This window comes from Pleurodeles waltl, chromosome 10, assembly GCF_031143425.1.
Source record: "Pleurodeles waltl isolate 20211129_DDA chromosome 10, aPleWal1.hap1.20221129, whole genome shotgun sequence".
NCBI lineage: Eukaryota > Metazoa > Chordata > Amphibia > Caudata > Salamandridae > Pleurodeles > Pleurodeles waltl.
In genome coordinates, this window is record NC_090449.1 from 11,273,939 (window position 1) to 11,295,937 (window position 21,999).

Consider the following 21,999-nt stretch of genomic DNA (forward strand, 5'->3'; position numbering starts at 1 on the left):
GTGAGTGAGGCATGTACATCTGACGCATGTTACAGTGAATTGGCACTGTCATGTGAGTGTAACGTGACTGTGACTCTTGTGGGCATTCATGTCAGTAAACATGTGAAAGTGACACATGGTACAGTGAATATACACTCTCCTGTGAGTACAGCACATGACAGTGACACTTGGGACAGCAAAGACATGTTGTCATGTCAGGGGTGTTTCTGGGGCGTGGCCCAGCCCCTCTCCTGGGGGTCCTCCGGTCTCACGCCCAGTGATGAAACCTCAAGCCCTTGAGGGGGTCTCACCAGAGGCTGTGCCCCGCCGTGCCAGCTGCTGCCCGTGGCATGACCAGCTCTTCCCTCAGACTCCGCCGTTGCACCTGTCCCTCTACCTGCCCTGAGGTGCCTAAGGGCTCCTCTGCCTTCCTGGGCCACAGTGGACTCTGTGTGCCAGCTAGGCGCCATGGCACGGGGTGGGACGTATGATCTGCTAGAGATGCCCCCACCACGTGGGAAGCTCCAGTGAACCCTCAGAGATGGACATGCTGCCCAGCTTACCCTACCCTCATATACTGCTCTTCAGTACCCTAAAGTTCTAGGCTCTCATTGACAGGGCTTTCGCATAGGGCAACGCTGCAAGTCACCGTGCTGCGCTGCCCTACGCCACAGTGAAACAGCAGCAATGCAGTATTTATGCAATATGGTGCATTCCTGTCCCCTCCCAGTGCGCTGGCGCAGTTTCAGCAGCTTTGAGCCAATGCAGGCAGCCTTGCGCCGTGGTGCACGAGTGCCTACGTTGCATGCAGGATTGGTTTTTGGCAGGAAGGGGCACCTTCCTGCACAAGAACAAGCCATGGAGATGTGTTCCCCTTTCCATGTGTGCTGCAGAATGAGAAAGCAGAAGAAATGGGGAGAAGTAAAGTTATAGGAAGTATGCTGGGTGTATGGATGGCATGTGCAGTAAGTGTGTGGGATGCATGAAGGGCGTGTGCAGGGTGTATGAATGGCATGGTGCAGTAAGTGTGCAGGGTGTGTGAACGGCATGTGCAGTGTATGACCATCACATGCCGGGCGTATGAACAGCACTTGCCGGGTGTATGAACAGCGTGTGCAAGGTGTATGAACGGCATGTGCAGGGTGTATGAATGGTGTGTGCAGGGTGCATGAACGGCATGTGCAGTGTATGACCGTCACATGCCAGGTGTATGAACAACACATGCAGGGTGTATGATCGGTAAGTGCAGTGTGTATGAATGGCATGTACAGTGTATGACCACCACATGCTGGGTGTATGAACAGCGCATTCAGGGTGTATGAACGGCATGTGCAGTGTATGACCGTCACATGCTGGGTGTATGAACAGCGTGCAGGGTGTATGAGCGGCCCATGCCAGGTGTATGAACAGCACGTGCAGGGTGTACGAATGCCTCGTGCAGAAATCGTGCCAGACATGAGCATCCTTACCCGCCCTGTAGGGCTTGACGTCCTCCTGCACCTCGGGGCCTGCTCGCTGGACCACACTGCTCCTCTCCTGGCTCAGTTCAGTCGCCACGAAGGGGCACTTGCCGGCCTCAGGGGCCACAGCAGCAGCGGCTGCAGCCTGGGCCAGGGTGCGCGTGTTGGACAGAGGCTGGGGGGCAGATTTCAGGGGTGAGGACACTGAAGAGGGAGACACAAAGATGCAACAAGTTAAACCACAGATCCATCCCTGGAGTCCTTGTACCCTGCAGGACCTCTCTGGGTGGACCAGGGACATCGGAATGATTTTGGGGGCCTTGGGCCAAATGTATTTTGGGGGGCTCTATTCAGAACAGCTTTGAATTTATGATCCAGTTTCAGCTCCTCCTTGCCCTCTGTGGCCAGGTCACTACTGGTGCACTCACCCAAATTCTAAATGTGTTTATATCACATATTGAGAGATAGTGATGTGTGTTTTTAATATTGTAGCACAGCAGCAGCTCACTAACATCACTGCAAATAATATGTTACACCCTCCCATTTCTTAAATGTGAGGTCCTGTTTTGATCTAAAATAAACGTTATGTGCATGCAACAGGCACCACTCGCAGTCAGAGAAGCTGTGTGTGCCTGTGTGATCTTGAGCCCAATCTCCTGGAGGTGGCTCATATTGTGCTTCTCTAAAGTGCTAGTTTTCTGCCATCTTTAGTAAGCACTGGATCAGAAAAGGCTTGAACTTCCTGCTCAGAGGGCAGTCCCATCAGCTCCAGGTTTCAGGGCCTACCCATCTGTCCCCCAGTTACTTCTCCTGGGACTTTGGGTCTGAAGGCAGTGGGGGAATCCTTGAAGTATGTCTGCCCAGTACACTTGGAGGCATGGGATCCACACACTACCGTGAGCTCACTGAACTCCCATGACTTTTAGGGGTAGTGAAGTTTAGCAGTCAGGATTTCTGTTTGTGTCTGGTGTGTTGTAGCACCACTAAACCAAACAGTGCATGCACTGTTTGCAGTAAATGCAGTGTTCAAGCAGGCTTCTTATTTGTTTGAGGGCATACTGACGTGTTGGACTTGGCCCTCTTTGCAGGGTCAAGCCAAACATTAATCCTTCACCTCGCCTGTTTTTCTGAAATTCGTTTTTGTTGGCCTTAGGACTCTGTACATTACCACTGCTAACCAGTTGTACAGTGCTTGTGCTCAATTTCTGAAACATGGTAAAATTGGCCAACACCTAATTGGCACATTTAATTTACTTTTAAGTCCCTAGTAAAGTGGCTGTAAATTAAATGCTCCTAGTGGGACTGCAGCACTTGTTGTGCCACTCAGTTAAATAGCCTTTTAAAACACACCTGAGACCTGCCATTGATGCTAGTATGCAGTTTTACACTGCCAACTCGCCCTGGCAAACTATCTTCTTTGCCAGGCATAAAACTCCCTTTTATTACATATGTTACCCCTAAGTTAGGCCCTAAACAGTCCATCAGGCAGGGTGCATTGTATTTAAAAGGTTGGACATGTACTTTTTAGTTGTACATGTGTACATGAACTGGTGGTAAAAAAAAACACAAAATAATTTTTCACTACTGTGAGGCCTACCTCTCCCACAGGGTAACATTAGGTTACCTTATTACATTTATTCAGTAATAACTTTTGTTTGGTTACAGGTAGAAGTGTCATATTTGGTCTCTAAATCTCTTTTAAAAGTAAAGTCGGATTTTAAGTCATAATTTTGAAAATGCGGCTTTCAGAAATTGACCATTTTCTTGTCCTAACCATTTGGTGCCTACAGCCTGCATCCTGAGTCACATGGTTGTGATTAGCATGGCAGTTGGCCTTTGTGTATGCCTCCCAGAGAGTGACATAAATCAGGACTAGACATTGGCGGGATGAGAGGGCATGGCCCACTTGCATTTCAAAGGAACTGCCTTTGCACATGCACAAGGGACTTCATACTAGCCATGTATCACTCGAGGCACCAAAGAGCGTGGGCAGGGAGAAAATAAATTCCAGAGCCAACTGTAGGGAAAAATCTCCAGAAGTTTCTTCCACCTCAAACCTGACACCACGTGTAAATTGTGGACCCTCAGACCAACTCTTCAGTACACTCCTGTCCCTGCGCAAGACCATAGAAGGGCTGCCTTGTGCTCCACAGGACTGCCCTGCTGCTACCAGAGGACTCTCCTGCTGCTTGAGGCCTGCCTTGGTACTGTACTTGAAGGAGAGAAGGCCATCTCCTTGAACCCACGACTACCAGAATAGTTAGAAGGATCAGTTGGCTAGCCTCCTGTTCTGAGATACAGGGACACAACAGGTTCCAGAGGCCTCGACCTGCAACTGGACCTGTCTGAGCCCTGCTTGACTCTACTGGAGTGAGTTCCTGATCCCCAAGAGTTCCCTCCCAGGTCCTGGACCCTTGACTGGCATCAGTTGAACTCTTCCTGTGAAATCCTAAAGTTTTTATCTCTGTTCACCAGACTTTGAGAAGGTAATTTTTTCAGCTGGACTAACCTGGTCCCTGTATCTGGCCCGCACTACATCATGGTCATTCTGAACTTGTGACTTTGTACTGGTGTAGCGTGACCAGATATCCACAGTCAGCGCTTTCTGCTTCTTGGTGTTATTGTGGTGATTAGATTTTTCTCATTTTGGTCTTGTTTTATTTATCGAATGTTATTTTATGTTTCTAAATTGGAGTTGCACATTTGTGGTGTTGTGTTTTCACTTTATTACTGTTTGTGTGTGGCATAAATACTTTACAAATTGCCTCTAAGTTAAGCTTGAGTGTTTTTGTGCCAAGCTACCCGAGGGTTAGGCACAGGATAATTAAGTGACTTTTGTGGGTCACCCTGGCAAGGGTTGTGGTTGTTGGCTGAGAGTCTACAGTGACAGCTCTCTTACAAGGATGCTAAATCTAGGTCTGTGGGTGCTGAGGCAGCCCCAGCCCAGAGGCAGGCCTCGCCCTGGAGGACAGGTGTGTGCACAAGAGCGCACGGGCCCTGGGTCCCATCCTGCCCTAGCGCTGAGAGGAGAGCCTACCGTCCAGGTCGTCTCAACGCTGTCTCATAGGGTAAGGACAGCAGGTATCTTTGGGTCAGTGAGAAGGGCACTTCCTGTCCCTGGTGCACAAGTGAAGGCGTGTGCGCTCACTATTGGTGTAAGGAATCTAGAGGCCTTTTACGAGGGTGGGGCATCAAGTGTTCAGAGCTGGGGGTCCTCCTTCACGGTCAGGCAGTTGGTGGTCCCTTGTGGGCTCAGGGTAGGGCATCGGGGTCCCTTGTGGGCAGGGCACACCTTGTTTCTTGCACTCGTCTACAAAGGGAGTCACCAGGGGTCCTGGGCACTGATCTTGTGACAAGCGCTGGCACCAGATCGGAGCCAGTTGACACGGTGGCATAGCTAGGCACATGAGAGCCCCAACCCCGAGAGGTTTGATGGGGAGTCTAACAGTTTCTTCTGTAGACCCATCTGTATGAGGCTTTGCCCTCTCCCCGGCCACCCCTGGCACAGTCAGCGTGCCCTCTCAGTGCCCACTCACCGGTGACTGGCGTGGTCTCCTTGCTCCGCTGCTGGCCCACGCTGGAGACGGACAGGCTCCGGGTCACCATCACTGGGCACCTCTCTGCGCTGCGCACCAGCATGGGGCGCATGGCACGCAGGAAGATGCTGGGATCCCGGCTGAGGTAGGGGCATCGGTGCAGAATTGTGCTCATGGTGGCGTTGTGCGATCTGTGTGAGAGGGAAACACAAACATGCATACATTAGTCTGGGCCCTGGCTCTGTGGGTGTGTGCCACGGTGCCAAGAGAAGGAACCCTGGCTCTGCGGTGTGTGCCACGGTGCCAAGGACAGGAACCCTGGCTCTGTGGGTGTGTGCCACTGTGCCAATGGAAGGAACCCTGGCGCTGCGGGTGTTTGCCGTGGTGCCAAGGACAGGAACCCTGGCTCTGCGGTGTGTGCCACGGTGCCAAGGACAGGAACCCTGGCTCTGTGGGTGTGTGCCGCGGTGCCAAGGACAGGAACCCTGGATCTGTTGTGTGTGCCACGGTGCCCAGGACAGGAACCCTGGGTCGGCGGGTGTGTACCAAGGACAGGAACTCTGGCTCTGGAGTGTGTGCCATGGTGCCAGGGACAGGGACCCTGAGTATGCGGTGTGTGCCACGGACAAGAACCCTGGATCTCCGGGTGTGTGCCACGGTGCCAAGGACAGGAACCCTGGCTCTGTGGTGTGTGCCACGGTGCCAAGGACATGAACACTGGCTCTGCAGTGTGTGCCATGGTGCCAAGGACAGGGACCCCGAGTCTGCGGTGTGTGCCACGGACATGAACCCTGGATCTGCTGTGTGTGCCACGGACATGAACCCTGGCTCTGTTGTATGTGCCATAGTGTAAAGGACAGGATCCCTGGCTCTGTGGTGTGTGCCACGGTGCAAAGGACAGGATCCCTGGCTCTGCAGTGTGTGCCACAGTGTAAAGGACAGGAACCCTGATTCTGTTGTGTGTGCCACGGTGCCAAGGAGAGGAACCCTGGCTCTGCTGTGTGCCATGGTGCCAAGGACAGGAACCCTGGCTCTGCGGGGTGTGCCACAGTGTAAAGTACAGGAACCCTGATTCTGTTGTGTGTACCATGGTGCCAAGGAGAGGAACCCTGGCTCTGCTGTGTGCCATGGTGCCAAGGACAGGAACCCTGGCTCTGCGGTGTGTGCCACAGTGTAAAGGACAGGAACCCTGGTTCTGTTGTGTGTGCCATGGTGCCAAGGGAAGAAACCCTGGATCTGTGGGTGGGTGTCATGGTGCCAAGGAGAGGAACCCTGGCTCTGCTGTGTGCCACGGTGCCAAGGACAGGAACCCTGGATCTGTTGTGTGTGCCACAGTGTAAAGGGCAGGAACCCTGGATCTGTTGTGTGTGCCACGGTGCCAAGGACAGGAACCCTGGGTCGGCGGGTGTGTACCAAGGACAGGAACCCTGGCTCTGCAGTGTGTGCCATGGTGCCAGGGACAGGGACCCTGAGTATGCGGTGTGTGCCACGGACAAGAACCCTGGATCTCCGGGTGTGTGCCACAGTGCCAAGGACAGGAACCCTGGCTCTGTGGTGTGTGCCACGGTGCCAAGGACAGGAACCCTGGCTCTGCATTGTGTGCCATGGTGCCAAGGACAGGGACCCCGAGTCTGCGTTGTGTGCCACGGACATGAACCCTGGCTCTGTGGTGTGTGCCACGGTGCCAAGGACAGGATCCCTGGCTCTGTGGTGTGTGCCACGGTGCCAAGGACAGGATCCCTGGTTCTGTTGTGTGTGCCACGGTGCCAAGGAGAGGAACCCTGGCTCTGCTGTGTGCCACGGTGCCAAGGACAGGAACCCTGGCTCTGCGGGGTGTGCCACAGTGTAAAGGACAGGAACCCTGGTTCTGTTGTGTGTGCCACGGTGCCAAGAACAGGAACCCTGGCTCTGTTGTATGTGCCACTGTGCCAAGGACAGGAACCCTGGCTCTGCGGTGTGCCATGGTGCCAAGGACAGGATCCCTGGCTCTGCGGTGTGTGCCACAGTGTAAAGGACAGGAACCCTGGCTCTGCGGGGTGTGCCACGGTGCCAAGGAGAGGAACCCTGGCTCTGCTGTGTGCCATGGTGCCAAGGACAGGAACCCTGGCTCTGCGGTGTGCCATGGTGCCAAGGACAGGAACCCTGGCTCTGCGGTGTGCCATGGTGCCAAGGACAGGAACCCTGGCTCTGTTGTATGTGCCACGGTGCCAAGGACAGGAACCCTGGCCCTGTTGTATGTGCCACGGTGCCAAGGACCGGAGCCCTGGCTCTGCGGGGGGTGCCACGGTGCCAAGGACAGAAGCCCTGGCTCTGCGGGGTGTGCCACAGTGTAAAGGACAGGATCCCTGGCTCTGTGGTGTGTGCCACGGTGCCAAGGACAGGATCCCTGGCTCTGCGGTGTGTGCCACGGTGCCAAGGACAGGAACCCTGGCTCTGTTGTGTGTGCCACGGTGCCAAGGACAGGAACCCTGGCTTTGTTGTGTGTGCCACGGTGCCAAGGAGAGGAACCCTGGCTCTGTTGTATGTGCCACGGTGCCAAGGACCGGAGCCCTGGCTCTGCGGGGTGTGCCACGGTGCCAAGGACAGGAGCCCTGGCTCTGCGGGGATGTGCCACAGTGTAAAGTAGAGGAACCCTGATTCTGTTGTGTGTGCCATGGTGCCAAGGAGAGGAACCCTGGCTCTGCTGTGTGCCATGGTGCCAAGGACAGGAACCCTGGCTCTGCGGTGTGTGCCACAGTGTAAAGGACAGGATCCCTGGCTCTGCGGTGTGTGCCACGGTGCCAAGGACAGGAACCCTGGCTTTGTTGTGTGTGCCACGGTGCCAAGGAGAGGAACCCTGGCTCTGCGGTGTGCCACGGTGCCAAGGACCGGAGCCCTGGCTCTGCGGGGGTGTGCCACGGTGCCAAGGACCGGAGCCCTGGCTCTGCGGGTGTGTGCCACGGTGCCAAGGACAGGAGCCCTGGCTCTGCGGGGGTGTGCCACAGTGTAAAGGAAAGGAACTCTGGCTCTGCGGGGTGTGCCACGGTGCCAAGGACAGGAACCCTGGCTCTGCGGTGTGTGCCACAGTGTAAAGGAAAGGAACTCTGGCTCTGCGGGGTGTGCCACGGTGCCAAGGACCGGAACCCTGGCTCTGCGGTGTGTGCCACAGTGTAAAGGAAAGGAACTCTGGCTCTGCGGGGTGTGCCACGGTGCCAAGGACAGGAGCCCTGGCTCTGCGGTGTGTGCCACGGTGCCAAGGAGAGGAACTCTGGCTCTGTTGTATGTGCCACGGTGCCAAGGAAAGAAACGCGATCCTGCATGGATATTTACTCAATAATATTCATTGTCACTGTTGCCCTGATGAGAATATACACCCTCCCCGCTCTTGCCCTGATTATCACAATAGTGATTGCCACTGCAGTCCTGATTACGAGAATATCGATTACCAGTGTAGCCCTGAGTATACAAATATCGATTACCACTATTGCCCCTAATTATCAGAATATCGATTGCCACTGCACTCCTGATTAGAATATCGAACTCCACTGTTGCCGATTGTGAAAATATCGACACCTCACTGTTACCCTGAATATGAAAATATGGACCCCCCTGTTGCTGACTATGAGAATATCGACCCCCACTATTGCACTAATTAGCAGAATATCGACACCCGCTATATCGACCCTCACTATTGCCCTGATTATCAGAATATTGATTACCACTATTGCTCTGATTGTGGGAATATGGATTACCACTATTGCCCTGATTATCAGAATATCGATTACCACTATTGCCCTGATTATCAGAATATCGATTACCACTATTGCCCTGATTATCAGAATATCGATTACCACTATTGCTCTGATTGTGGGAATATGGATTACCACTATTGCCCTGATTATCAGATATGGATTACCACTATTGCCCTGATTATCAGAATATCGATTACCACTATTGCCCTGATTATCAGAATATCGATTACCACTATTGCTCTGATTGTGGGAATATGGATTACCACTATTGCCCTGATTATCAGATATGGATTACCACTATTGCCCTGATTATCAGATATCGATTACCACCATGGTCCATTCCAGAGTTCGGCGGCATTCCATGCGGGGTCCCCTACAGCCAGCTTTACTGCCACTGGCCGGGGTTCATGCATGGCATTAGTGCTGTTTGGGGGTACACCCCACGGGTTGGGGAGTCACTGTACAGACATGGGATTACTGGCCAGGGGTCCACACTGTACCCTATCCCGGGGGCTTCTGCCGGGGTGAGGGTGAAGGGGGGGCATTGGGGGACATTGCGTGCTGACCCCTCGCCAGGTAGAGGTCAGCGGGGACCAGGGCACGAGGCTCGGGTCCCACTGCAGCCAAACCAAGGCCTTGGACCATTTTACCGACTGAAATTTCCAATGAAATGGTCTGATGACGTAATCAGGTGGAGTGACCTCCCAAACTGCTCTGCCCGGCTCCTCATCAGGCACTGTGCGGTCAGGGTGGGTATATGTAAATAATTATAACTCACTCCTTACTTAGCGGACATTAAAGTCCAATTAAAGCCCCGACTGCTGATTCTGAGTGTGATCTCCAGCAGGTGACAGTCAGTGACCTGACTCCACCGGCTTTGTTCTAATCCCAGCGGTGCACAAGCTCCGCTGTGACCTGAGGTAGCATCTCTCAGTGCCACTGACCATCCCAGGGCAGAAGCGATGAGAAGCGTTCCTTTTGTGCCCAGGGGGGTGGGTGGGAATACTCACTCACTTATTCACTCTCTGCAGACCTGCGAGCACAGTCCTGGACCCCCCCTCCCCCACACACACACCCTCCTGGTGGAACTTGAAGGTCACTGGAGCTGACCTGTACATGGGGGGGGAGGTGCGGGTGTGCCCCACCTGAGCAGGGTTCTGGAGTGGGTGGTCTGTGGCGGAGACTGCGCATGTGCGTGAGTGTAGGAGCCCTCGAGACGAGAAGCAGCCGTGCACACCTACCGTCTGTGGGGGGGTCTGTGGGGTAGAGCACAGGCCGGGGGTGTACTAGAGGACGAACCTAAGGCGGCGTAGTGTGGACTGGACATAAAGTGGGGTTTACCAGGGGTGGAGTGGGGTGCAATACCTGGGGCGGAGTGGATGTATACCAGGGGTGGAGTGGGTTTATACCAGTGGTGGAGTGGTTTTATTCCAGTGGTGGAGTGGGTGTATACCAGGGGTGGAGTGGGTGTATACCAGAGGTGGAAGGGGGTGTAATACCGGGGCCGGAGTGGGGTGCATACCAGAGGTGGAGTGGGTGTATATGGGGGGGTGTATACCAGGGGAGGAAGGGGGTGTAATACCGGGGGTGGAGTGGGGTGTTTACCAGAGGTGGGGTGTATACCATGGTGAAGTGGGGTGCCTACCAGGGACGGAGTGGGGTGTATACCAGAGGTGGAGTGGGGTGTATACCGGGGTGAAGTGGGCGTGTATACCGTGGTGAAGTGGGGTGTATACCAGGGGAGAGTCAGGTGTATACCAGAGGTGGACTGATAGGGACCTCACCTGGAGTGTTATAGACCAGTGGTGGAGTGGGTGTATACCAGGGGTGGAGTGGGTGTATATGGGGGGGTGTATACCAGGGGTTGAAGGGGGTGTAATAACGGGGCAGAGTGGGGTGTATACCAGAGGTGGAGTGGGGTGTATACCGTGGTAAAGTGGGGTGTATACCAGGGGCGGAGTGGGGTGTATACCAGAGGTGGACTGGGGTGTATACGAGAGATGGACTGGGGTGTATACCAGTGGTGGAGTGGGGTGTATACCGTGGTGAAGTGGGGTGTATACCGTGGTGAAGTGGGGTGCAATACCAGGGGCGGAGTGGGGTGTATACCAGAGGTGGAGTGGGGTGTATAACAGGGGTCGAATGGGGTGTATACCGTGGTGAAGTGGGGTGCAATACCAGGGGCGAAGTGGGGTGTATACCAGAGGTGGAGTGGGGTGTATACCAGTGGTGGAGTGGATGTATACCAGGGTTGGAGTGGGTGTATATGGGGGGGGTGTATACCAGGGGTCGAAGGGGGTGTAATACCGGGGAGGAGTGGGGTGTATACCAGAGGGGGAGTGGGGTGTATACCAGTGGTGGAGTGGGTGTATACCAGAGGGGGAGTGGGGTGTATACCGTGGTGAAGTGGGGTGCATACCAGGAGCGGAGTGGGGTGTATACCAGAGGTGGAGTGGGGTGTATACCAGGGTGAAGTGGGGGTGTATACCGTGGTGAAGTGGGGTGTATACCAGGGGAGAGTCAGGTCTATACCAGAGGTGGACTGATAGGGACCTCACCTGGAGTGTTATAGACCAGGGGTGGAGTGGGTGTATACCAGAGGTGGAGTGGGGTGTATACCGGGGTGAAGTGGGGGTTTATACCGTGGTGAAGTGGGGTGTATACCAGGGGAGAGTCAGGTGTATACCAGAGGTGGACTGATAGGGACCTCACCTGGAGTGTTATAGACTAGGGGTGGAGTGTGGTGTATACCAGAGATGGAGTGGGTGTATACGGGGGGAGGGAGGGACTGTAGCCAGTTGTGGTCCATGCTCTGATGAGCCCCAGGAGTGACCCAGAGGAGTGTGTAATATTCAACCAGCTGTGGTCCAAGCACCGATGAGCCAGGGAGTGACCCAGAGGAGTGTGTAATATGCAACCAGTTGTGGTCCATGCGCTGATGAGCCCCAGGAGTGACCCAGAGGAGTGTGTAATATGCAACCAGCTGTGGTCCATGCACTGATGAGCCCCAGGAGTGACCCAGAGGAGTGTGAAATATGCAACCAGTTGTGGTCCATGCACTGATGAGCCCCGGGAGTGACCCAGAGGAGTGTGTAATATGCAACCAGCTGTGGCCCATGCACTGATGAGCCCCAGGAGTGACCCAGAGGAGTGTGTAATATGCAACCAGTTGTGGTCCATGCACTGATGAGCCCCAGGAGTGACCCAGAGGAGTGTGTAATATGCATCCAGCTGAGCCCCATGCACTGATGAGCCAGGGAGTGACCCAGAGGAGTGTGTAGTATGCAACCAGCTGAGCCCCATGCACTGATGAGCCAGGGAGTGACCGAGGGGAGTGTGTAATATGCAACCAGCTGTGGTCCATGCACTGATGAGCCCCAGGAGTGACTCAGAGGAGTGTGTAATATGCAACCAGCTGTGGTCCATGCACTGATGAGCCAGGGAGTGACCCAGAGGAGTGTGTAATATGCAACTAGCTGTGGCCCATGCACTGATGAGCCCCAGGAGTGACCCAGAGGAGTTTGTAATATGCAACCAGCTGTGGTCCATGCTCTGATGAGCCCCAGGAGTGACCCTGAGGAGTGTGTAATATGCAACCAGCTGTGGCCCATGCACTGACGAGCCCCAGGAGTGACCCAGAGGAGTGTGTAATATGCAACCAGTTGTGATCCATGCACTGATGAGCCCCAGGAGTGACCCAGAGGAGTGTGTAATATGCAACCAGTCGTGGCCCATGCACTGGTGAGCCAGGGAGTGACCCAGAGGAGTGTGTAATATGCAACCAGTTGTGGTCCATGCACTGATGAGCCCCGGGAGTGACCCAGAGGAGTGTGTAATATGCAACCAGCTGTGGCCCATGCACTGGTGAGCCAGGCAGTGACCCAGAGGAGTGTGTAATATGCAACCAGTTGTGGTCCATGCACTGATGAGCCCCAGGAGTGACCCAGAGGAGTGTGTAATGTGCAACCAGCTGTGGTCCATGCACTGATGAGCCCCAGGAGTGACCCAGGGGAGTGTGTAATATGCAACCAGCTGTGGTCCATGCACTGATGAGCCCCAGGAGTGACCCAGAGGAGTGTGTAATATGCATCCAGCTATGGTCCATGCACTGATGAGCCCCAGGAGTGACCCAGGGGAGTGTGTAATATGCAACCAGCTGTGCTCCATGCACTGATGAGCCCCAGGAGTGACCCAGAGGAGTGTGTAATATGAACCAGTTGTGCTCCATGCACTGATGAGCCAGGGAGTGACCCAGAGGAGTGTGTAATATGCAACCAGCTGTGGTCCATGCACTGATGAGCCCCAGGAGTGACCCAGGGGAGTGTGTAATATGCAACCAGTTGTGGTCCATGCACTGATGAGCCAGGGAGTGACCCAGAGGAGTGTGTAATATGCATCCAGCTGTGGTCCATGCACTGATGAGCCCCAGGAGTGACCCTGAGGAGTGTGTAATATGCAACCAGTTGTGGTACATGCACCGATGAGCCCCAGGAGTGACCCAGAGGAGTGTGTAATATGCAATCAGATGTGGTCCATGCACCAATGAGCCCCGGGAGTGACCCAGAGGAGTGTGTAATATGCAACCAGCTGTGCTCCATGCACTGATGAGCCAGGGAGTGACCCAGAGGAGTGTGTAATATGCAACCAGCTGTGGTCCATGCACTGATGAGCCCCAGGAGTGACCCAGAGGAGTGTGTAATATGCAACCAGTTGTGGTCCATGCACTGATGAGCCAGGGAGTGACCCAGAGGAGTGTGTAATATGCATCCAGCTGTGGTCCATGCACTGATGAGCCCCAGGAGTGACCCTGAGGAGTGTGTAATATGCAACCAGTTGTGGTCCATGCACTGATGAGCACCAGGAGTGACCCAGAGGAGTGTGTAATATGCATCCAGCTGTGGTCCATGCACTGATGAGCCCCAGGAGTGACCCTGAGGAGTGTGTAATATGCAACCAATTGTGGTCCATGCACTGATGAGCCCCAGGAGTGACCCAGAGGAGTGTGTAATATGCATCCAGCTGTGGTCCATGCACTGATGAGCCCCAGGAGTGACCCAGAGGAGTGTGTAATATGCATCCAGCTGAGCCCCATGCACTGATGAGCCAGGGAGTGACCCAGAGGAGTGTGTAATATGCAACCAGCTGTGGCCCGTGCACTGATGAGCCCCAAGAGTGACCCAGGGGAGTGTGTAATATGCAACCAGCTGTGGTCCATGCACTGATGAGCCCCGGGAGTGACCCAGGGGAGTGTGTAATATGCAACCAGCTGTGGTCCATGCACTGATGAGCCCCAGGAGTGACCCAGAGGAGTGTGTAATATGCATCCAGCTGAGCCCCATGCACTGATGAGCCAGGGAGTGACCCAGAGGAGTGTGTAATATGCAACCAGCTGTGCTCCAGGCACTGATGAGCCAGGGAGTGACCCAGGGGAGTGTGTAATATGCATCCAGCTGTGGTCCATGCACTGATGAGCCCCAGGAGTGACCTAGAGGGGTGTGTAATATGCAACCAGCTGTGGCCCATGCACTGATGAGCCCCAGGAGTGACCCAGAGAAGTGTGTAATATGCAACCAGCTGTGGCCCGTGCACTGATGAGCCCCAAGAGTGACCCAGAGGAGTGTGTAATATGTAACCAGCTGTGGTCCATGCACTGATGAGCCCCGGGAGTGACCCAGAGGAGTGTGTAATATGCAACCAGGTGTGGTCCATGCACTGATGAGCCCCAGGAGTGACCCTGAGGAGTGTGTAATATGCAACCAGTTGTGGTCCATGCACTGATGAGCCCCGGGAGTGACCCAGAGGAGTGTGTAATGTGCAACCAGTTGTGGTCCATGCACTGATGAGCCCCAGGAGTGACCCAGAGGAGTGTGTAATATGCATCCAGCTGAGCCCCATGCACTGATGAGCCAGGGAGTGACCCAGAGGAGTGTGTAATATGCATCCAGCTGTGGTCCATGCACCGATGAGCCTCAGGAGTGACCCAGAGGAGTGTGTAATATGCAACCAGCTGTGGTCCATGCACTGATGAGCCAGGGAGTGACCCAGGGGAGTGTGTAATATGCATCCAGCTGAGCCCCATGCACTGATGAGCCAGGGAGTGACCCAGAGGAGTGTGTAATATGAACCAGTTGTGGTCCATGCACTGATGACCCAGGGAGTGACCCAGAGGAGTGTGTAATATGCATCCAGCTGTGGTCCATACACTGATGGGCCCCAGGAGTGACCCAGAGGAGTGTGTAATATGCAACCAGCTGTGGCCCATGCACTGATGAGCCAGGGAGTGACCCAGAGGAGTGTGTAATATGCAATCAGCTGTGGCCCATGCACTGATGAGCCCCAGGAGTGACCCAGAGGAGTGTGTAATATGCAACCAGCTGTGGTCCATGCACTGATGAGCCCCAGGAGTGACCCAGAGGAGTGTGTAATATGAAACCAGCTGTGGTCCATGCACTGATGAGCCCCAGGAGTGACCCAGAGGAGTGTGTAATATGCATCCAGCTGTGGTCGATGCACTGATGAGCCCCAGGAGTGACCCAGAGGAGTGTGTAATATGCAACCAGCTGTGCTCCATGCACTGATGAGCCCCAGGAGTGACCCAGAGGAGTGTGTAATATGAACCAGTTGTGGTCCATGCACTGATGAGCCCCGGGAGTGACCCAGAGGAGTGTGTAATATGCAACCAGTTGTGCTCCATGCACTGATGAGCCAGGGAGTGACCCAGAGGAGTGTGTAATATGCAACCAGCTGTGGTCCATGCACTGATGAGCCCCAGGAGTGACCCAGGGGAGTGTGTAATATGCAACCAGTTGTGGTCCATGCACTGATGAGCCAGGGAGTGACCCAGAGGAGTGTGTAATATGCATCCAGCTGTGGTCCATGCACTGATGAGCCCCAGGAGTGACCCTGAGGAGTGTGTAATATGCAACCAGTTGTGGTCCATGCACCGATGAGCCCCAGGAGTGACCCAGAGGAGTGTGTAATATGCAACCAGATGTGGTCCATGCACCAGTGAGCCCCGGGAGTGACCCAGAGGAGTGTGTAATATGGGACCAGCTGTGCTCCATGCACTGATGAGCCAGGGAGTGACCCAGAGGAGTGTGTAATATGCAACCAGCTGTGGTCCATGCACTGATGAGCCCCAGGAGTGACCCAGAGGAGTGTGTAATATGCAACCAGTTGTGGTCCATGCACTGATGAGCCAGGGAGTGACCCAGAGGAGTGTGTAATATGCATCCAGCTGTGGTCCATGCACTGATAAGCCCCAGGAGTGACCCTGAGGAGTGTGTAATATGCAACCAGTTGTGGTCCATGCACTGATGAGCCCCACGAGTGACCCAGAGGAGTGTGTAATATGCATCCAGCTGTGGTCCATGCACTGATGAGCCCCGGGAGTGACCCAGAGGAGTGTGTAATATGCAACCAGGTGTGGTCCATGCACTGATGAGCCCCAGGAGTGACCCTGAGGAGTGTGTAATATTCAACCAGTTGTGGTCCATGCACTGATGAGCCCCGGGAGTGACCCAGAGGAGTGTGTAATGTGCAACCAGTTGTGGTCCATGCACTGATGAGCCCCAGGAGTGACCCTGAGGAGTGTGTAATATGCATCCAGCTGAGCCCCATGCACTGATGAGCCAGGGAGTGACCCAGAGGAGTGTGTAATATGCATCCAGCTGTGGTCCATGCACCGATGAGCCTCAGGAGTGACCCAGAGGAGTGTGTAATATGCAACCAGCTGTGGTCCATGCACTGATGAGCCAGGGAGTGACCCAGGGGAGTGTGTAATATGCATCCAGCTGAGCCCCATGCACTGATGAGCCCCAGGAGTGACCCAGAGGAGTGTGTAATATGCATCCAGCTGTGGTCCATGCACTGATGAGCCCCAGGAGTGACCCAGAGGAGTGTGTAATATGCATCCAGCTGTGGTCCATGCACTGATGAGCCCCAGGAGTGACCCAGAGGAGTGTGTAATATGCAACCAGCTGTGGCCCGTGCACTGATGAGCCCCAAGAGTGACCCAGGGGAGTGTGTAATATGCAACCAGCTGTGGTCCATGCACTGATGAGCCCCGGGAGTGACCCAGGGGAGTGTGTAATATGCAACCAGCTGTGGTCCATGCACTGATGAGCCCCAGGAGTGACCCAGAGGAGTGTGTAATATGCATCCAGCTGAGCCCCATGCACTGATGAGCCAGGGAGTGACCCAGAGGAGTGTGTAATATGCAACCAGCTGTGCTCCAGGCACTGATGAGCCAGGGAGTGACCCAGGGGAGTGTGTAATATGCATCCAGCTGTGGTCCATGCACTGATGAGCCCCAGGAGTGACCTAGAGGGGTGTGTAATATGCAACCAGCTGTGCTCCATGCACTGATGAGCCAGGGAGTGACCCAGAGGAGTGTGTAATATGCAACCAGTTGTGGTCCATGCACTGATGAGCCCCAGGAGTGACCCAGAGGAGTGTGTAATATGCATCCAGCTGAGCCCCATGCACTGATGAGTCAGGGAGTGACCCAGAGGAGTGTGTAATATGCAACCAGCTGTGCTCCATGCACTGATGAGCCAGGGAGTGACCCAGGGGAGTGTGTAATATGCATCCAGCTAAGCCCCATGCACTGATGAGCCAGGGAGTGACCCAGAGGAGTGTGTAATATGAACCAGTTGTGGTCCATGCACTGATGAGCCAGGGAGTGACCCAGAGGAGTGTGTAATATGCATCCAGCTGTGGTCCATACACTGATGGGCCCCAGGAGTGACCCAGAGGAGTGTGTGATATGCATCCAGCTATGGTCCATGCACTGATGAGCCCCAGGAGTGACCCTGAGGAGTGTGTAATATGCAACCAGTTGTGGTCCATGCACTGATGAGCCCCAGGAGTGACCCAGAGAAGTGTGTAATATGCATCCAGCTGTGGTCCAGGCACTGATGAGCCCCAGGAGTGACCCAGAGGAGTGCGTAATATGCATCCAGCTGAGCCCCATGCACTGATGAGCCAGGGCATGACCCAGAGGAGTGTGTAATATGCAACCAGCTGTGGCCCGTGCACTGATGAGCCCCAAGAGTGACCCAGAGGAGTGTGTAATATGTAACCAGCTGTGGTCCATGCACTGATGAGCCCCGGGAGTGACCCAGAGGAGTGTGTAATATGCAACCAGGTGTGGTCCATGCACTGATGAGCCCCAGGAGTGACCCTGAGGAGTGTGTAATATGCAACCAGTTGTGGTCCATGCACTGATGAGCCCCGGGAGTGACCCAGAGGAGTGTGTAATGTGCAACCAGTTGTGGTCCATGCACTGATGAGCCCCAGGAGTGACCCAGAGGAGTGTGTAATATGCATCCAGCTGAGCCCCATGCACTGATGAGCCAGGGAGTGACCCAGAGGAGTGTGTAATATGCATCCAGCTGTGGTCCATGCACCGATGAGCCTCAGGAGTGACCCAGAGGAGTGTGTAATATGCAACCAGCTGTGGTCCATGCACTGATGAGCCAGGGAGTGACCCAGGGGAGTGTGTAATATGCATCCAGCTGAGCCCCATGCACTGATGAGCCAGGGAGTGACCCAGAGGAGTGTGTAATATGAACCAGTTGTGGTCCATGCACTGATGACCCAGGGAGTGACCCAGAGGAGTGTGTAATATGCATCCAGCTGTGGTCCATACACTGATGGGCCCCAGGAGTGACCCAGAGGAGTGTGTAATATGCAACCAGCTGTGGCCCATGCACTGATGAGCCAGGGAGTGACCCAGAGGAGTGTGTAATATGCAATCAGCTGTGGCCCATGCACTGATGAGCCCCAGGAGTGACCCAGAGGAGTGTGTAATATGCAACCAGCTGTGGTCCATGCACTGATGAGCCCCAGGAGTGACCCAGAGGAGTGTGTAATATGAAACCAGCTGTGGTCCATGCACTGATGAGCCCCAGGAGTGACCCAGAGGAGTGTGTAATATGCATCCAGCTGTGGTCGATGCACTGATGAGCCCCAGGAGTGACCCAGAGGAGTGTGTAATATGCAACCAGCTGTGCTCCATGCACTGATGAGCCCCAGGAGTGACCCAGAGGAGTGTGTAATATGAACCAGTTGTGGTCCATGCACTGATGAGCCCCGGGAGTGACCCAGAGGAGTGTGTAATATGTAACCAGCTGTGGTCCATGCACTGATGAGCCCCGGGAGTGACCCAGAGGAGTGTGTAATATGCAACCAGGTGTGGTCCATGCACTGATGAGCCCCAGGAGTGACCCTGAGGAGTGTGTAATATGCAACCAGTTGTGGTCCATGCACTGATGAGCCCCGGGAGTGACCCAGAGGAGTGTGTAATGTGCAACCAGTTGTGGTCCATGCACTGATGAGCCCCAGGAGTGACCCAGAGGAGTGTGTAATATGCATCCAGCTGAGCCCCATGCACTGATGAGCCAGGGAGTGACCCAGAGGAGTGTGTAATATGCATCCAGCCATGCACCGATGAGCCTCAGGAGTGACCCAGAGGAGTGTGTAATATGCAACCAGCTGTGGTCCATGCACTGATGAGCCAGGGAGTGACCCAGGGGAGTGTGTAATATGCATCCAGCTGAGCCCCATGCACTGATGAGCCAGGGAGTGACCCAGAGGAGTGTGTAATATGAACCAGTTGTGGTCCATGCACTGATGACCCAGGGAGTGACCCAGAGGAGTGTGTAATATGCATCCAGCTGTGGTCCATACACTGATGGGCCCCAGGAGTGACCCAGAGGAGTGTGTAATATGCAACCAGCTGTGGCCCATGCACTGATGAGCCAGGGAGTGACCCAGAGGAGTGTGTAATATGCAATCAGCTGTGGCCCATGCACTGATGAGCCCCAGGAGTGACCCAGAGGAGTGTGTAATATGCAACCAGCTGTGGTCCATGCACTGATGAGCCCCAGGAGTGACCCAGAGGAGTGTGTAATATGAAACCAGCTGTGGTCCATGCACTGATGAGCCCCAGGAGTGACCCAGAGGAGTGTGTAATATGCATCCAGCTGTGGTCGATGCACTGATGAGCCCCAGGAGTGACCCAGAGGAGTGTGTAATATGCAACCAGCTGTGCTCCATGCACTGATGAGCCCCAGGAGTGACCCAGAGGAGTGTGTAATATGAACCAGTTGTGGTCCATGCACTGATGAGCCCCGGGAGTGACCCAGAGGAGTGTGTAATATGCAACCAGCTGTGCTCCATGCACTGATGAGCCAGGGAGTGACCCAGAGGAGTGTGTAATATGCAACCAGCTGTGGTCCATGCACTGATGAGCCCCAGGAGTGACCCAGGGGAGTGTGTAATATGCAACCAGTTGTGGTCCATGCACTGATGAGCCAGGGAGTGACCCAGAGGAGTGTGTAATATGCATCCAGCTGTGGTCCATGCACTGATGAGCCCCAGGAGTGACCCTGAGGAGTGTGTAATATGCAACCAGTTGTGGTCCATGCACCGATGAGCCCCAGGAGTGACCCAGAGGAGTGTGTAATATGCAACCAGATGTGGTCCATGCACCAGTGAGCCCCGGGAGTGACCCAGAGGAGTGTGTAATATGGGACCAGCTGTGCTCCATGCACTGATGAGCCAGGGAGTGACCCAGAGGAGTGTGTAATATGCAACCAGCTGTGGTCCATGCACTGATGAGCCCCAGGAGTGACCCAGAGGAGTGTGTAATATGCAACCAGTTGTGGTCCATGCACTGATGAGCCAGGGAGTGACCCAGAGGAGTGTGTAATATGCATCCAGCTGTGGTCCATGCACTGATAAGCCCCAGGAGTGACCCTGAGGAGTGTGTAATATGCAACCAGTTGTGGTCCATGCACTGATGAGCCCCACGAGTGACCCAGAGGAGTGTGTAATATGCATCCAGCTGTGGTCCATGCACTGATGAGCCCCGGGAGTGACCCAGAGGAGTGTGTAATATGCAACCAGGTGTGGTCCATGCACTGATGAGCCCCAGGAGTGACCCTGAGGAGTGTGTAATATGCAACCAGTTGTGGTCCATGCACTGATGAGCCCCGGGAGTGACCCAGAGGAGTGTGTAATGTGCAACCAGTTGTGGTCCATGCACTGATGAGCCCCAGGAGTGACCCTGAGGAGTGTGTAATATGCATCCAGCTGAGCCCCATGCACTGATGAGCCAGGGAGTGACCCAGAGGAGTGTGTAATATGCATCCAGCTGTGGTCCATGCACCGATGAGCCTCAGGAGTGACCCAGAGGAGTGTGTAATATGCAACCAGCTGTGGTCCATGCACTGATGAGCCAGGGAGTGACCCAGGGGAGTGTGTAATATGCATCCAGCTGAGCCCCATGCACTGATGAGCCAGGGAGTGACCCAGAGGAGTGTGTAATATGAACCAGTTGTGGTCCATGCACTGATGAGCCAGGGAGTGACCCAGAGGAGTGTGTAATATGCATCCAGCTGTGGTCCATACACTGATGGGCCCCAGGAGTGACCCAGAGGAGTGTGTAATATGCATCCAGCTGTGGCCCATGCACTGATGAGCCAGGGAGTGACCCAGAGGAGTGTGTAATATGCAATCAGCTGTGGCCCATGCACTGATGAGCCCCAGGAGTGACCCAGAGGAGTGTGTAATATGCAACCAGTTGTGGTCCATGCACTGATGAGCACCAGGAGTGACCCAGAGGAGTGTGTAATATGCATCCAGCTGTGGTCCATGCACTGATGAGCCCCAGGAGTGACCCTGAGGAGTGTGTAATATGCAACCAGTTGTGGTCCATGCACTGATGAGCCCCAGGAGTGACCCAGAGGAGTGTGTAATATGCATCCAGCTGTGGTCCATGCACTGATGAGCCCCAGGAGTGACCCAGAGGAGTGTGTAATATGCATCCAGCTGAGCCCCATGCACTGATGAGCCAGGGAGTGACCCAGAGGAGTGTGTAATATGCAACCAGCTGTGGCCCGTGCACTGATGAGCCCCAAGAGTGACCCAGGGGAGTGTGTAATATGCAACCAGCTGTGGTCCATGCACTGATGAGCCCCGGGAGTGACCCAGGGGAGTGTGTAATATGCAACCAGCTGTGGTCCATGCACTGATGAGCCCCAGGAGTGACCCAGAGGAGTGTGTAATATGCATCCAGCTGAGCCCCATGCACTGATGAGCCAGGGAGTGACCCAGAGGAGTGTGTAATATGCAACCAGCTGTGCTCCAGGCACTGATGAGCCAGGGAGTGACCCAGGGGAGTGTGTAATATGCATCCAGCTGTGGTCCATGCACTGATGAGCCCCAGGAGTGACCTAGAGGGGTGTGTAATGTGCAACCAGCTGTGCTCCATGCACTGATGAGCCA

At 54.6% G+C, this 21,999-nt stretch overlaps 1 protein-coding gene across 2 annotated transcripts in view; it reads right to left on the bottom strand.

Annotated features, from left to right (window-relative positions):
* Nucleotides 1–21,999, bottom strand: part of ALAS2 (5'-aminolevulinate synthase 2) — an 83,178-nt gene that overhangs the window by 31,476 nt on the left and 29,703 nt on the right. For both annotated transcript variants that reach the window (XM_069209372.1, XM_069209373.1), the window contains exons 2-3: nt 4,976–5,166; nt 1,449–1,643 (exon numbers count right to left, since the gene is read on the bottom strand). In XM_069209372.1, coding sequence (XP_069065473.1) covers nt 1,449–1,643; nt 4,976–5,150 — 370 coding nt within the window. In that variant the 5' untranslated portion in view covers nt 5,151–5,166. The remainder of the gene's footprint in view (nt 1–1,448; nt 1,644–4,975; nt 5,167–21,999) is intronic.